Below are 17723 nucleotides of genomic sequence, written 5' to 3'. Positions count from 1 at the left end.
TTCTTCTTCTGATTATTTTATTTTGATTATTATAACTGCTGTTCTTCCATTCAGATTGATCTTTTGAATTATCTTTGAATCTTTGTTTCCCTCACACATACAGTGCCCTGTCCTCCAGCTCTCATACTACTCAGTTTATAAGCATATCTTATGAATTCTTTTTTTTTTTTTTTTACTAATTTTCTCTTTTTAAAAAATAATATGGCTTTTTCCTTAATAATAAAAGCAATCCATGTATGAGGTAAAAAAAAATGGGGAAATATAAAAGGCATCATGGGAAAAAGGTTAAAAAAAGCATCATTCTTCTGACAGCCAAAGCTAATGCTTTTGTGTATTTTACCCTCACCTATTTCCTAACATCTCTTTAATCTGTACTGCCAAAATCCCAGGGAAGGCCATTGTTTTTTGCAGTCCAGAACTGTTAGTAGTTTCCTAATTAGGGTCTCTGACCCTGGCTCTCTCCTTCATCCACATGTGCAATAATTTATTTTATTTTTCAATTATAGTTGGTATTTAGTATTATTTTATATTGGGTTCAGGTGTACAGCATAGTGGTTAAACAATTATATAATTTAGGAAGTGATCCCCCTACTAATTTTAGTTCTCACCTGACACCTTATATGATTTTTACAATATTATTGACTGTATTTTCTATACTGTACTTTAATCATAATCTTAAGTGTTGTTCAAAAAGCCATCAGCCATTTCTTTTCTGTTGCTAATGGAATAAGCTTTATGTAATAAAATACAGTCTGTAAACTTTATTAATTAAATTACTAATTTCTCAAATTGGCACCTAAAAACAATTATAGTTGGGCTTTTAATAAAATCTGTATACATAGATTAATTTCTCACCATTTCCCATAAGTTACATACCTTGAATGTTAGTCTATCAGCAAAAATCTCTAGCATGCCCACACTGTGTAGAGTAATATTAGCAGGCTAGGTACAATAAGGTGGTAAAAGAAAAAAATATATATGATTGTCTTTCTTCACAAAATTTTGTATCCAATGTGTAGCAAAATCCTTCCACCATTGCTCTATAAAGACAGTTTTCTGAGGTTAATGTAATGCTCATATAAAATTTGTAGATCATTCTAGTATATTAAGGTAATTTTTAAAACTATGTGCATATATGAAAATTTCGTTTATAACAAACTTTTAAAATTTTAAAAATTTTAAGATAACCAATAAAATATTTAATTGAAATAAAGAATTTGTATGAAGACCTTTTAGATTGCAGTGTAAAATTTATGTGGAAATTTCTGTTCCTTTTCTAGAGGCCAATTTTAAAAAGAAAGTGAATTTAGGAAAAAAAATTGATTTTATGTATCTATTAAGCCTTTTTTGAAGCCCCATTCTTTTTATCAGAAAGATGATAGAGATAAGAAAAAAAGATTGTTAGTAATCGGTAATAGATACTGATTTCTAAGACACATAGATTAATTTTGGTTTTCTTTTTTGTGCTGTCTAGAAATGGGTGAATAGAGAGATATCAAATTTTGACTACCTTATTCAAATAAATACAATGGCAGGGCGAACCTATAATGACCTTGCACAGTATCCTGTGGTAAGTTTTATATAAATATGGAATTGCCTTTCAGTTTTATAGTATACAAAATATATGCATATGACAGTTATTTTTTATTTTTAAAAAGATATAAAATGTTTTTTGCCTTTCTGTAAATTTTCTAACCTGCTATTTTCAAGAATTACATAACCATAACAAATAATTGAAAAATAAAGGCCTTTTTTTTTTTTTTTGCTTCATTGAAAATATCCCAGTGGAATTATAGGAAATGATACTTCTGGTTATTGAAATAAAGATGAACATTTGCAATAGGTAAAGAATTTTTAAAGACTATTCTTTTTTGCTTTTAGGTAAGCATTTGATGTTCGATATGGAGATAGTAGCTTCTCTAGGAAGGGATGTCTAAATTGTAAATTGTGTTTCTTAGTTCCCCTGGATTTTACAAGATTATACTTCAGAAGAGTTGGATTTTAATAACCCATCTGTATTTCGAGATCTTTCCAAACCAATTGGGGTAGTTAATGATAAAAATGCCAAAGTCATGCGAGAAAAGTAAGTGCCTTTTATCATTTTGAAAGATACCCATTGGTTGTTTGAATTTGTGTTTATTTCTATGACCAACCAAGTGTTACTCTATTGAAATGCACAATTACTTTTGCTAGTCAGTCTGATAATTCCTTCAATAAGTTTTCTTGAAAATGTATCAGTTGTCCTTTAAGTATCTTAACTATAGGCTATTTCCCTTTGCCAGATTTAAATTAATACTACTTACAATTTCCTTTCACTTTGTAATAAGTATGTACAAAAGGGTAATAAGTTCTTGAAATTTTTCTTCCCAGGTATTGTAGACTTAACTTGCTAATCTAACATGTAAAAATATGCATCTAAGGTAATATTTTAGTAGATATAAAATTAATAATGCTAATCTGTTATTCACAAATATTTTGAGTGAAGAACAGTGAAATGTGTGGACATTTTAAAAGTGCCATTTTAGTTAGAAAATCTTTTATAATTTTATATATTTACTAGAGACCTAGTGCATAAAATTCATGCACTGGTGGGGGGGAGGTCCCTCAGCCTGGCCTGCGCTCTCTCGCAGTCCAGGACCTCTCAGGGGATGTCCGACTGCCGGCTTAGGCCCAACCTGGGGCTAAGCTGGCAGTCGGGCATCCCTCTTGCAATCCGGGATCCCTCACTCCTTACTGCTCAGCTCGCTGCTCCTCAGTGCTGCAGCGGAGGTGGGTGAGGCTCCTGCCACTGCCACTGCACTCACCAGCCATAAGCCTGGCTTCTGGCTAAGTGGCTGCTCCCCCTGTGGGAGTGTACTGACCACCACGGGGCAGCTCCTGTGTTGAGCATCTGCCCCTGGTGGTCAGTGTGCATCATAGCGACCAGTCATTCTGGTCGTTCTGCCATAACAGTCGCTTAGGCTTTTATTATATAGATTATGTAGATGATCTACCCTATAAATGTCTCAGGTTTTGTTTTTTTTTTCAAAGCCACCTGCAGACAAGTAAAAGTAATTTTCATTCCCTTTTTCTCCATGTGAACTTGTGGATGACTTGTCAGTTACGACTTCTAATAATAAGGACAGAACTGTTTTGCCAACAAACTTAGTTGTAGATTTATTTGGGAATAGATGGTACATTCTTTCTTTATTCTTTTATTTGCAAATCTTCCTCAGGACTTATTCTTTCTTTATTCTTTTATTCGCAAATCTTCCTCAGGACTTTTTATAGTGTTTAATATTCGATTTGATTTACTAGTGGAATTTAGCAGTGTATGTATTACCTTAGTGCTATTAGTCAAACATTTTTTTCTGACAATAATAAAATGAAAGGTTTATTTTTAATACTATGCCACAGGAAATACTTATCATATAAATAACTTATTGATAATCCAAGGTACAAGTTATTTTAAATTTCAATAGTATATTTTTTTGCATAGTTATAAATGACTTTGACCTGAAAACTTATTTTTTATTCCCCTGAATATTAATGATTTCAATATAAAGGAAATTGGTTTCAGCTTGAGGAACTTATTAGTATTTTGGTTGAAAAATTTGTGTCTGTTGCTTCAAATAAACTGTTCACTCATATTTAAATTTTATACCCACTAATTGAGATACCACCATTCAAACCATTCAAAACAATTACACCTATTGTGCTGCTCTTATGTACTACTGGTGGGAATAAGTTATCAGTGATAGTGCTTGTAGAATCTCTATATGTCCTTCTATAATGATCTGGTTGAGGCCTTCCTTCTGTCCACTATTTCCTTCATCTTTTACTTTTTTAGATTTTTAGGCATTCATTTCCATAATTCTTTTTCTTTTTCTTTTTTTAATATATTTTACTGATTTTTTTACAGAGAGGAAGGGAGAAGGATAGAGAGTTAGAAACATCGATGAGAGAGAAACATCCATCAGCTGCCTCCTGCACACCTCCTACTGGAGATGTGCCCGCAACCAAGTTACATGCCCTTGACCAGAATCAAACCTGGGACCATTCAGTTCGCAGGCTGACGCTCTATCCACTGAACCAAACCGGTTAGGGCCATTTCCGTAATTCTTGACTGATTCTCCATGTTTCTTCTATTACCTTGGCCCCAATAGAATGTCTAATTATCACATTTCTTACAATAGCCAAAACAAAACAAAACACAAACAACCTAAATATCTAAAAGTAAGAAATAGTTATAAATTGTCATATATCCATACGTGTACCTGTTATAAATACCACATAAATACCTATTAAAAATAGACTACTTAGTCATTTGGAAAGATACTAATAGAAAACTGTTTAATGATGATAAGTTATAAACAATATATTATGTATAGGACTTTTATGTTAAAATATAGTTGTGTATTGACTTATACATTAAGGATGGACTGATATTCACAAAAATGTTCATATAATAGTTGATTTTTAAGCTTGGGGTTTTTTTTTGTGTTTTTTTTTTATCTCTGTGTTTTCTCATTTATCTACAGTGAACATGTATTATTGCATGATACAGGACTGTTCCAGAATCCAGTATTAGTGATATTTCATTGTTCAGTAAAAAGTATTACTGAATAAATTTGTTTTCTATTTATTAAATGGTGTCTTGATATGAATACATACATCATGAAACATTAGTAAGAACTTCTTAAAAACTGTTTTCAACAATGCAATACAACCTTATCTCCTAATTTAATTTTATTGTTGTGGCTACAAAACTTTAGTTTATTTTTGTTTTTTGGTTTTTTTTAGATATGAAAATTTTGAGGATCCTATGGGAACTATTGATAAATTTCATTATGGTACTCACTATTCAAATTCTGCTGGGGTTATGCACTATCTTATTCGTACAGAACCATTCACTACTCTTCACATCCAGCTTCAAAGTGGAAGGTATGTTTTGGGTAAATACACTATTTCCTTAAGACTACACGTTATTGTTAAAAACTCTTTGCCTTCATGTCATGTACTATATAATAGGGCCATATCTTTTTTATTCTCCTCTATTAAGTTTTGATTCATGTAGCTTCTAGATAAATAGCCAAACTAGTTTGAGAATGGATCACTCCAATTGACTTACACAAATGACTTTTAAGGAGAATTTCTTTCTTTTTTTTTTTTACTATTACCCAGTGCACCTTTGTGATTCTTACTATAGATTTACCATAGATTTAGAGTTAGAACTGTTTTAGAACTAGATCCAAATCATCTACCAGAGATTAAAACCTAACCAATGCCTACATAGTCCTCCTAAAAATATTAATTAATCAAGAGAAATAAAAAGAAGGAGGACTAAGGGGCTCTTACATTATTAGTAGCAGCTCAAACAGGTCTATATGCCATTGTCTCGTATTACCTGTTAGTTTTAAAATGTATCTTTGTTACACATTTTCCTAATGATCCTGAAGAAACAAACTTCTTTGAGTCCTCATTTCCTCAGTGTATCCCCCAGGTAGTTCTCTCCTAATTCACATTTTGTCTTCCATGTTGCATATTCTTTAACATTACCAATTGCCTTTCCTACCCAATTAAGAGCTATGTAACCATTGCCTATTATACTGTCTTTACATGTAGCTTTTATTTCTAAAAATTAACCCTAGTCCCTTATTTCCGATTTTAGTACATTAAGCCTTGGCTTTTAAGAAGAGAACTCTGTTCTCAGGATCACTGGAAATCTCCAAATGTTACATTTATAATGATAAGCAAGTAATTTCCCCTCCAGTAAAGTATACTGTGGTTTTTTTCAGCTTTTAATTTTATGAATAAATGATTTTTTACAAAGCTTTGAAAATAGATTCTGTTTGTGCTTCAAAGGACACCATTAAAAAAGTGAAAAGATAGCCCATTTAGTGGGAGAAAATATTTGCAAATTGTATATCTGATAAGGGACTTGTAACTAGAATATACTAGTATAGAGAACCCGTACAACACAATAATAAAGAGACAACCCAATTAACTACTGGACACAAAGGATCTGAATAGACATTTTTCCAAGGAAGATATGCAAATGAACAATAAACATGAAAAGATACACAAAATCATTAGTCATCAGGGAAATTTAAATCAAAACCAAATTGAGATATCACAATGATGGCTATAATCAAGCCAGATAATACCTAGTGTCAATTAGCATGCTGAGAAATTGGAACTCTTTTTTTTTTTTTAAATATATTTTATTGATTTTTTACAGAGAGGAAGGGAGAGAGATAGAGAGAGAAACATCGATGAGAGAGAAACATCGATCAGCTGCCTCCTGCACACCCCCCACTGGCGATGTGCCCGCAACCAAGGTACATGCCCTTGACCGAATCGAACCTGGGACCTTTCAGTCCGCAGGCCAACGCTCTATCCACTGAGCCAAACCGGTTTTGGCGAGAAATTGGAGCTCTTATGTACTACTGGTGGGAATATAAAATGATGCGGTCCCTGTGGAAAACAGTCTTCGAAGGGTTAAACATAGAATTGCTACATGGCCTAGCAATTCTACTCCTAATTATCTCAAGACTAGAGGCCCGGTGCATGAAATTCGTGCACTTGGGGGGTGGTTATTCCTCAGCCCAGCCTGCACCCTCTCCAATCTGAAACCCCGCAGGGGATGTCCGACTGCTGGTTTAAGCCTGATCCCGGGAATTGGGCCTAAACCTGCATTCAGACATCCATCTCACAATCCTGGACCATTGGCTCCTAATCGCTCATCTGCCTGCCTGCCTGGTTGCCCCTAACTGTCCGTTCCCCCCCCGCCGGCCTGATCGTCCCTCACTGCCTCTGTGTGCCAGCCTGATTGCCCCTAATTTCCCCCCCTGCCAGCCTGGTCGCCCCTAACTGCCCCCCACTGCCGGCCAGGTCACCCCCCACTATCCCCTTCCTGCTGGCCTGGTTGCTCCTAACTGCCCACCCCTCCCCGCCGGCCTGGTCACCCCTTACTGCCTCGCCTGCCGACCTGGTCGTCCCCCAACTGCCCCCCTATGCCGGCCTGGTCACCCCTAACTGCCCCCCCCCCTCCGCTGGCCTGGTCGCCCCCAACTGCCTCCCTGCAAGCCTGGTCGCCCCACCCAGCCTGCTGTTCAGTCGTTTGGTCATCCCTCACTAAACCCCCTGCCAGCCTGGTCGCCCCATGCAGCCTGCTGTTCATTCGTTTGGTTGTCCCTCACTACCCCTGCCGGCCTGGTCGTAGGCAGCCATCTTGTGAGGGTGTGAGGGTCAATTTGCATATTGCCTCTTTACTATATAGGATAATTGAAAACATGTCTATGCAAAAACTTATACACAAATGTACATAGCAACATCCTATATAATAAAGAGGTAATATGCAAATTGACCATCACTCCAACACACAAGATGGCCACCCCCATGTGGATACAAGATGGCCGCCACAAGATGGCCAGCAGGGGAGGGCAGTTGGGGGCAACCAGGCCTGTAGGGGAGGACAGTTAGGGGCAATCGGGCAGACAGGGGAGCAGTTAGGCATCGATCAGGCTGGCAGGGGAGTGGTTAGGGGGTGATCAGGCTGGCAGGCAGAAGCGGTTAGGAGCAATCAGGCAGGCAGGCAGGCGAGCGGTTGGGAGCCAGCAGTCCTGGATCGTGAAGGGATGTCCGACTGCCCGTCGAACATCCGTCAAGGGGTCCCAGATTGGAGAGGGTGCAGGCTGGGCTGAGGGGTACCGCCCCCCCGGTACACGAATTTCGTGCACCTGGCCTCTAGTAGATAAATAATAGCCCAAAATGGAAACATCCAAATGTCTATCAACTGATAAAGGAATATATAAAATGTGGTATATCCATAAATGGAATATTACTTGGCCATGAGTGAATAAAAGGAATGAAAGTTTGATGCATGCTATCACATGGATGAACCATGAAAACAGTATGCTAAATAAATTAAGCCAGGCACAAAGGCACATCTAGTATGGTTTATATGAGATGTCTAAAATAGGCAAATTCATAGTGACAGAAAATAGATTAGGGGTAGATGTAGGGTGATTGAAGAGTGATTGCTAGTAGATATAGGTTTCTTTTTGGAGTGATGAAAATGTCTAAACTTGATTGTGGTGGTGGATGCACAACTCTGAATATACTAAAAACCATAAACTATTGAATTTTCTACATAAGAAGAGTGCATTATATGTTAATTACATTTCAATAAAGCTGTTCTCTCCCACACAAACAAAAAAATTCTACCATTAAAGCTGTACCTCTCCTTGAGTTTGGATACACCATCATTAGACTTTATTAATGACCCAGTCATTGGCAATAATTAAATTTAGAATTCTGCTAAGTTTAGCTTAGCCTCAATCTAAGATTGTTAGGCATAAAAAGAGTCAAATTAGTCATCAGTGTCACTTATTAAGTAATTTAATAAATCCAGGAAGCCCTAGCCGTTTTGGCTCAGTGGATAGAGTGTCGGCCTGCGGACTGAAGGGTCCCAGGTTTGATTCCGGTCAAGGGCTTGTACCTTGGTTGTGGGCACATCCCCCGTCGGGAGTGTGTAGGAAGCAGCTGATTGATGTTTCTCTCTCATCGATGTTTCTAACTCTCTATTCCTCTCTGTAAAAAATCAGAATATATTTAAAAAATTAAATAAATCCAGGAAAACTATATTAAAGTTGATGAGACAGAAGGAGGTTACACTTTTTGTGATTAGAGAAAGCATACTAAAATTGTAGCATGGCCACTTGGGCTTCTTTCAACTACCATAGAGCCATGATAGAACTTAAAAATAACGTTAAGATAAGATAATAGTACATATAAGAGCTGTTTTCCTAAATCACCCTCTGGTTTTTATTAGAAGAGCTTGTAAAACTATTTATGTATCAAGGGTTAAGTCAGCAGCATTCTGATAGATGTATTAACCACATATATTAATACTATAATACTTTGATATTTAAACTATAATCTAAAAATATCCAAATAACATTTATTCACTTTCTGTAATAGGTTTTACTCAGCAAAAATTATGTCTTGTTCAAAGGGATTAAGAAGTACAAATGGATAGTTATATAATAGACATGGGGACATAAAGTACAGCAAATATAGTCAGTGATGCTGTGGTGACTATGTATGGTGCCAGCCAGGTGCTGGGATAACGGGAGCACTTTCAATATATGATTGTCTGACCACTAAGCTGTACACATGAAAATGGTACAAAGTTGTATTGAATGTAAACTGTAATTGGGGGGAGGGGGGGGGAAGTGCCATTTTTAAGGTGTCTTACGTTTATATTTAATTTTTAAAATTTCCCATTGTGATTGGGTTTTCATCTATTTTAACTAAGATGATACTAGTGATTGCTATGGTAGTATTTAGTTCCTGACAACAGAGTATGACAGATAGTTATAAGAAGGAGAGCAAATTGTGTTTTTAGACTTAAAGGAGAAATGTTAAGAAAAGAGAAACTAATCATGAGGAAACTTTTGAAGGGATTTTAAAGGTTTGTTTCATGCCTGTTGTTCTCATTCAGCATTCACCTTTCTCTTTTCAATCTCCGCTTGCAGGTTTGATTGTGCAGATCGACAATTCCATTCCATCCCTGCTACCTGGCAGGCTCTCATGGACAATCCAAATGATGTGAAGGAACTTATTCCTGAATTCTTCTATTTCCCAGAGTTCTTGGAAAATCAAAATCGTAAGAAATAGGAGATTAAAAATTTGAATATAATATTTTAGGTCCCAATGAGGATCCTGAAAAATACCTTTCAGAACATTTTTGTGATGTTCTATTGATTAGTTAAGATTCATTCTGCCTTTGTATTACTCAGTCATAGGGCTTACTGATGCCAGGGTACTCATCTTACCTTCTAGGGAAGTGCTACAGTTAAGTAAGATAAATGGGTAAAATTTGAATTGATAAGAGAATTTGTCAGAGTACTGTGTTCATTAGAGAAGCAAAAATGACCATATGCTATTTCAGCCATATAGCAATTTGGTTAAAAATGTTTGAGTTAGATAAAATGAGGATTTAGAACAGGGATCAGCAAACTACAGCCCATAGGCCAAATCCATGGGCAAATGTGTTTATAAATAAAATTTTGCTGGAACACAGCCAGCCAATTCATTTATACAGACTATGGCTGCTTTCACAGTAAAAGAGCAGATTTGAGTAATTGCAACAGAGGCCATAGGGATCACAAAGTCAAAAATATTTATTATTTGAACCTTTATTTAAAAGGTTTGCTGATTCCTGATTTAGAGCAGAAGACAGGAGGCAAACTGAAAAGAATGACGGCATTAGTTGTCACAGTATTTGAAAAATCAGTATGTTTTTGAAGGAGAGAATCACGGAGCTAAATACAGTCTTTTAAAATATCCAAATACTTTTTCTATGAGGTAATTTTAGACTTAGTTTAAGCACAGATAAGGAAATTAGCAAGATTGTTACTACTGTTGTTCTTTCAGGAAATTTCACAGTGTCAAAGCACCATCACCAACTTCTTTTTCCTAGCATATAATGTTAATGTTTGACCCTTTGCTTGCACAGTAGGATTATTTGTCAGGCCAGGGAGAACATATTCAGGGCCTCGTGTCCTGTGGTCATGCACACTGCGACAGTTGTTTGGAGGCAGGGCATCTTATTCTCAGTAAGACAGTTAGAATTGGTCACTTTAAGAAAATCAAGTGAATCTATTGACAAGAGTCTGATCCTATACATTCTTAGTCAGTCATAGGACTGGAGTCTCCTAAAGCAGGGTATCTGGGATAGGTGGGATGAGCAGATTAAATTTGAATGCAGAATTCAAAGTTCTCTTAGTTTGACAATTTCTAACATTCACCAGAGCCATTTCTAACTATACATTGCTGCTTTGTTTGAAATGAGCTAGTTGGGAGAAAGCAAAGTATATTAGTTAAAATGCCAACAACTATTACATTAGTAAAATAAATATTGGTAAAAACAACTCATAATTGTGTGATTCAGAAAATTTTAGTATTTTCTCTCATAAAAACCCTGAGGTATGGTAGTTTCAGGTGGCTTAACAATATCATCCAAGCAAAGTTCTTTCTGTATTTCACTCTGCTATTCTAAGTGTTTTGGCTTTGTCCTTGGCTAGTTCCTCTCATGGTTACAAATGACTAAAGCAGTTATAGGTATCATAGGCAGACATAATGATGTCTTAGAAGAAGTGAGATTGTTAATTGTGTCATTTCTTAAGAGCGAGAAACCTTCTTATAACGTCCCCTCATTCTCCAGGGCTGGGTCATATACCAACCCCTATACCAGTCACCTGCAACAGGCATGAATTATAGGGCAGGGATGGACAACTTGAATATAATCCAGGTTCTGCTACAAAATGAGGAATGGCTATCAGTTGGCCGACACTATCTGCTGTACAGTGGTTGGGTTGACAAAGCTATAGACCCTGTGTGTCCTGTCATTCTATGACATCAAACTCTTATACTTTGAGACACACTGATATTTAATGCAGCTTCTTTTATGAAGGTCTTTTGTGTTAACACTGTTTCCTTCCCATATTTTATAAATGAGAAAATTTCATTTTTGGGTTCTAACTATATGAGCAAATCTTTATGATGTCAGTATCTACTTAGAATATTGGTATATAAATATTTTTCTTTCATAAGGCAAGTATAAATCTTAAAGTGAGTTTAATGTATGAGTTAAAAAAGCTCTAAGGTTATATTTTGTACATTAACCATTAGAGTGACTATATTAATTATTTTAAATTTAAGAACACTTAAAAAAAAAAGAACACTTAATCTTGCATTTTTGTTCAGGTTAAGTTTTTGTTCATAGCTATAAGTTTCCTTCAATAAAAAATTGCCTTAACCGGTTTGGCTCAGTGGATAGAGCGTTGGCCTGTGTACTGAAGGGTCGCAGGTTCGATTCCGGTCAAAGGCATGTACCTTGGTTGCGGGCACATTCCCAGTAGTGGGTGTGCAGGAGGCAGTTGATGGATGTTTCTCTCTCATCGATGTTTCTAACTCTCTATCCCTCTCCCTTCCTCTGTAAAAAATCAATAAAATATATTACTTAAAAAACCCCCACAATTATTAATCTGATTTACCTTTAAGAAGGGAACTTGATTCTCACTTTTCACTCTTAATGAAAGAAGAAAAACCTTCAGTTTTGCTAAGGAATGTTCCTTCATATTTGTTCTACTTGATTTACTTAAATCTAAAATGACTTGATACATTTTTATTTTATATGTCTTAGAATTTAACCTGGGTCGTCTACAAGTTTCCAAAGAACTAGTAAATGATGTCATTCTCCCCAAATGGGCTAAGTCAGCTGAAGATTTCATCTATAAACATAGGAAAGCTCTGGTAAGATTTTTGTGTTTAGTTATTAGAGAGATTAATAAGATAAAATAAAGATGTATGTATTTTCCAGAGGATGGAATTAAGTGTATCTGACTATTAACCTTTTGCACTCGGATGTCGAGTGTGACTCGACATGGTTAGCATTAGAATAAAGGAATCGAGAAAAAAGCAAGTGAGTGCAAAGGGTTAATCATTTTTCTACATTAATTTTTAATCTATTATATATGACTAGAGGCCCGGTGCACGAAATTCGTGCACGGAGGGGGGTTGTCCCTCAGCCCAGCCTGTACCCTCTCCAATACGGGACCCCTTGAGGGATGTCCGACTGCCCTCTCACAATCCAGGACTGCTGGCTCCCAACTGCTTGCCTGCCTGCCTGCCTTCCTGATTGCCCCTAACTGCTTCTGCCTGCCAGCCTATCACCCCCTAACCACTCCACTGCCAGCCTGTTTGCCCCCAACTTCCCTCCTCTGCCAACCTGGTCACCCCTAACTGCCCTCTCCTACAGGGTTGATCACCTCCAACTGCCTTCCCTTGCAGGCTTGGTCCCTCTCAACTGCCCTCCCTTGCAGGCCCGGTGCCTCTCAACTGCCCTCTCCTGCTGGCCATCTTGTGGTGGCCATCTTGTGTCCACATGGGGGCAGGATCTTTGACCACATGGGGGCAGCTATATTGTGTGTTGCAGTGATGATCAATCTGCATATTACTCTTTTATTAGATAGGATAGAGGCCTGGTACAGGGGTGGGGGCCAGCTGGTTTGCCCTGAAGGGCGTCCAGGATCAGGTGGGGGTTCCCTTGGGGTGTGGGGCGGCCTGAGCGAGGGGCCTGTGGTGGTTTGCAGGCCGGCCACGCCCCCTGGCAACCCAAGGGAGGCCCTGGTATCTGGGATTTATTTTCCTTCTACAATTGAAACTTTGTAGCCTGGAGTGGAGCCAAGCCTGGGGCTCCCTCCGAGGCAGGCAGCCATTTGTGTTGGGGTTATAATTGAAACTTTGTTGCCTTAAGCAGGTGGCACGTCCAGGGTGTGCGGAAAGCTTTGCTTCCCCTGTTGCCGGCGGCAACCGTGGCCTGCTCTCTCAAGCTCCATTCTGCCGCCATTTGTTTGAATTTGTTTACCTTCTATAATTGAAACTTTGTAGCTTGAGTGGAGGCTTAGGCCTGGCAAGGGCAGGCAGAAAGCTTGGCTTCCTCTGTTACCTAGGAAACCTTGCTCTCTGTGGCTGTAGCCATCTTGGTTTGGGTTAATTTGCATGCTCGCTCTGATTGGATGGTGGGCGTGGCTTGTGGGTGTGTCGGATGTATGGTCAATTTGCATATTTCTCTATTATTAGATAGGATGTTTGCATAATATAATAATTTATTCTGAGGGTGATGAATGTTCAGATGTAGGGAAAGTATAGTCAAGTCTCATGGGTCTATGGCAAAAAAGTGTCAGTTCTGTAAGGTACCTGCCTGTTGTATGTGAAACTATTTCAGTCACCAGGCTTGGTGTAGTTTGATTTATTGTAGTTCCCACATTTGTTTCAAATCTAATATAAGGATCAGTACACATTGGTTTTCTCTGAAGGATTTTAACAAGTTTTTAGGATAGCTAAATCCTAAATGCCACTTTTTAAAAATGTTACTAATTTTTAGCTAAATTTTCACTTTGGAATCGAAATACTAGTGAGAGGCTAATGTTGATATTGTATTTTATCTTGCAGGAGATGTGCCCTCCCCCTTTTCCCCGCAATAGCCCACCTAGTTCTCTATTTAAACTGAAATGTTGCATATTCTAAAACTAGTTAGGCCAATACTTAGAAACATTGCTTGTCATTAGTATATAGTTTGTCAAATTTACAGTATTCAGGATTAGATTATAATAATTGTAAGCAATAAACTTATGCATGAATAAGGCAACTCTGCAAAAGAATCTGTTTCTTATAGGTAACCAGGAACTTCTCAGATGCTTTCCTCTATATTATCGATGACATGCAATAGGGGTCCAGGATTTCAGGGAAGCATGCTCCTTACTAATAAGATGTTAGAAGTTTGTGTTTCAGTTATGTATTTCTGCCTAATAAACTATTCCAAAATGTAGTGACTTTAAACTGTAGCTATTTTATTATCTCTCACATTTCTGTGAGTTGACTGGTCTCAATTAGATAATTCTTCTGGTCCTGTTTGAGGTTCTCATGCCCTTGGAGTCATATGATAGCTAAGGCTAGAGTCAAGTAGGCTTCATTGAGACACTGGCATGCTGGACTTTTCTCCTTCTCCATGTTGTCTCAGGATATCGCCTTTCCATGTGGTCTCTCTACCTGGGTAGCCAGACTTCTTACATGGCAGTTCAGGGCTCCCCTGAGTGCAAAAGTGGAAGCTTCCACATTTTCTCATGACTTGAGGTTGTGAACTGTCACAGCATCACTTCTGCCACCTTATAATCGTTAAACAGTATCAGTGCAGATTCAAAAAGAGGGAAAATAAATTCCCCCTCTCAATGGTTCAAGTGAGAAAGAATTTGCAACTATCCTTAATCTACTATACAAGTCTGCCCTCGGGCCACAAATTATTCACTTTCCTCCAACATACAAATTGCACATATTTCTTCTCAAGAGCCCCCAGAGTCTCATCTCTTTGAGACATGGATCTTTAAACTTTTTTCAGAAAGGACAGTATAATAAACTAGAGGTCCAGTGCACAAAATTTGTGCATGGGTAGGGTCCCTAGTGGCTGCCAGCTGCGGGCCAGGGCCTCTCTTCCCCGGCTGCCGGCTGCCAGCCGGGGCCTGCCTTCCTTCCACACCACCCCTGGTAGTCAGCACACATCATAGCAAGTGATGTAACTCCTGGTCAGTCGAATTCCCAAGGGGACACTTTGCATATTAGGCTTTTATATACATAGATATTTTCACTGGCTGTAAGGTCTGTGTCAAAATTCTGCCATTGAAGTGCAAAATAAATGGGTGCGGCTGTGTTGGAACAATCTACCAATCTGGCAGCTAGTAGCACACAAGGAGTGGTTTGCTGATCCTCGCATTAAGGCATGAGGTCTAAAGTTCAGAAACTTATTATTCATCTAAATGTGGGGATGAAACTGTTCAGCTGTGTCTCTTGGATCAGAAGACTGAAGTAAAGAAACAAGTTATCTGCCCTCACATAACAACAGTGATGTGACAAGGTCAGAATTTGATAGACTTTCTCATTCAAAAGAAAGAGAAAACAAGAGGCACCTAGCAGTAACTAGTTTGTAACTATTAAGAATTCTAGCAGGAACATTATCTCAGTTCCTTTATTAGGATCCAGTGCTATTCCCTGAGTGGTTCTTTATGGCTCCTTTGTTCTACCCTTGGGCTCTTGAAACCGCCCCCACACAGTCATTCTTTGTTTTCCATTAAAAAAATAAAATTGTTTACATGAGTATTTTTGTCAGCCTCTTTCTTAACCATAGTAACTTGAAAGTCAAAGGTCTTTCTTCTTTTTTGAACAGTTTCTATCTTTTTCAGGCTGAATTAATAAATTTTCTTTTAAAATATTTTGGGTTTCATAGGCATCAATTCTATTGGACAAAAACCTTCCATATTACTTTGGGCTGAATGAGAGGCTTCTATGTGAAAATGCCCTTAAGATTCTCGTTAAAAAACAAAATTCAGCCCAGTAAATTTGAAGACTTAATTGGCTTTATTCAATGATTCATGATTTGGGCAGCATCCTATCTACCCTAGACAGGAGTTCCCAGATGCTGTACAAAATGGAAGGCTTCTGTAGGCAGAAGGGGACAGGAAAAGGAAGTCTAACATAGAATGGGTTGTTTCTGGCAGCTCACCTTCCTTTGAGGGAAAGGCAAGGGTCTGTCATGAAAATTACCTCACTAGTGCTGATCAGGTAATTCCAGATTGACTGGTTAAAGCTTGACTGGAATAGGATGAAATTGCAATGAGTTTAGATATTAAGTCTTGGTTTGCACAAGTGACTCCATTTTTGGATTATTGTGTCTCTTTCTCTATTCCTCTCTCTCTCTAACAGTCTTAAGATACTCTATATATTCTTGAGTGTGCCTATGAGGGGGAAAAACCTCAACAGATGGTTTGATAGCCACACTCCTGAACTAAACTTTTGCCTGAGGCCATATTTTACTGGTGACATTGATTCATCATTGATTTAGGCCATTTGTTTACTTTGGGAATATTTACTCTCTAGTGACTCTGGAAATGAGAAATAATTTTATTTTGAATCCAGCATGACCTGGCTTTATATTTTTTTTAAATTATGCTAAAACCTGAACAGTTTTCCCCCCGACCAAATCATCTTATTCCTCCCATATTTTATCACAGACAGCTAAAAGAAACCAATCATCACTTTAAAATATTCTGCCTAGAAATCTTCATCCCCAGATCCAGGAGTTCAATATTTACCCTTTATGCTTTTCATGTAACTAAAACATTGAGTCCTTTTTCTTCTGTCTCTAATAACAATTTCCTTACTGTCTTTTAAGCCATCTTAGAGGCTCCAGGAGATCCGGCAAGCCTCTGCCTGCCACCTAGTCCACCCACCTCTTAGTGGAATGAGATGGAGGGAGTGATTTGCAGAATCTCTCATCTTCCCCACCATAGTTTTATTATTTCCTTGAATTGAATTTTAGATAACTATTTCAATGGAAATTTTACAACAGATGCATTCCAGAGCCATCATTAATTTTTTGTCATTAATATTTGGGCTGTTAGATGTATTTTTTTCACCATTAGTTAGGAGATGCATATGTAGTAAATAGTAATAAATACATTGTCTACATTGAACAAGATAGAGTATATTCAATATATATAGTAGATGATGAATAATTATTAAACTTGATTTTGAGATAATTTTATTTACAGTGGTAAGATTTTGTGTGGAAATGCTTAATTTACTCTTACTTTTTTAAAGGACCCATCTTTACATTGTACTTGGAAGGTATTTTATATTAATTACTTATTTGTTCTTTTTCTAGGAGTCTGAATATGTTTCTGCTCATCTTCATGAATGGATAGATCTAATTTTTGGCTATAAACAGAGGGGGCCAGCCGCAGTGGAGGCACTCAATGTTTTCTATTACTGTAGTTATGAAGGTAAAACCTATGTACTTTTTCTCTTGTATTATATTGCTAAAATGTATAATATGTGCTTATAACATTTTGGACATAACCATTTAACATGATAAAGCTACGTTTTTAAAAAATCTTTATTTGAAAGATAAATATCCTTTTGTAAAAAATAGTAATTAAGAGTATATATGCAAATCTAATTATAAGTGTCAGTTATTGGTGGCATAAAAGTTTTTGATCTCTGGCAGATATTTCCTATTCAGTCAGGTCTTACATTAGATATTTAGTATTAAGTTTTTAGCAGACTTTGAAAAAAGACCTTTAGAATTACAAATAATAATTATTTAAATGATAATGATGACA

At 37.4% G+C, this 17723-nt stretch overlaps 1 protein-coding gene across 1 annotated transcript in view; it reads left to right on the top strand.

Moving 5' to 3' along the window:
* Nucleotides 1-17723, top strand: part of NBEAL1 (neurobeachin like 1) — a 117243-nt gene that overhangs the window by 78183 nt on the left and 21337 nt on the right. The window contains exons 40-45 of the mRNA XM_008146536.3: nucleotides 1475-1570; nucleotides 1959-2083; nucleotides 4783-4923; nucleotides 9522-9652; nucleotides 12194-12303; nucleotides 17267-17384. Of these exons, the coding sequence (XP_008144758.2) occupies nucleotides 1475-1570; nucleotides 1959-2083; nucleotides 4783-4923; nucleotides 9522-9652; nucleotides 12194-12303; nucleotides 17267-17384 (721 nt within the window). The remainder of the gene's footprint in view (nucleotides 1-1474; nucleotides 1571-1958; nucleotides 2084-4782; nucleotides 4924-9521; nucleotides 9653-12193; nucleotides 12304-17266; nucleotides 17385-17723) is intronic.

The sequence above is a fragment of the Eptesicus fuscus genome, chromosome 11 (assembly GCF_027574615.1).
Source record: "Eptesicus fuscus isolate TK198812 chromosome 11, DD_ASM_mEF_20220401, whole genome shotgun sequence".
Lineage (NCBI taxonomy): Eukaryota > Metazoa > Chordata > Mammalia > Chiroptera > Vespertilionidae > Eptesicus > Eptesicus fuscus.
The sequence above is the reverse complement of the archived record's forward strand: the minus strand, read 5'-3'. Positions and strand labels throughout refer to the sequence as shown.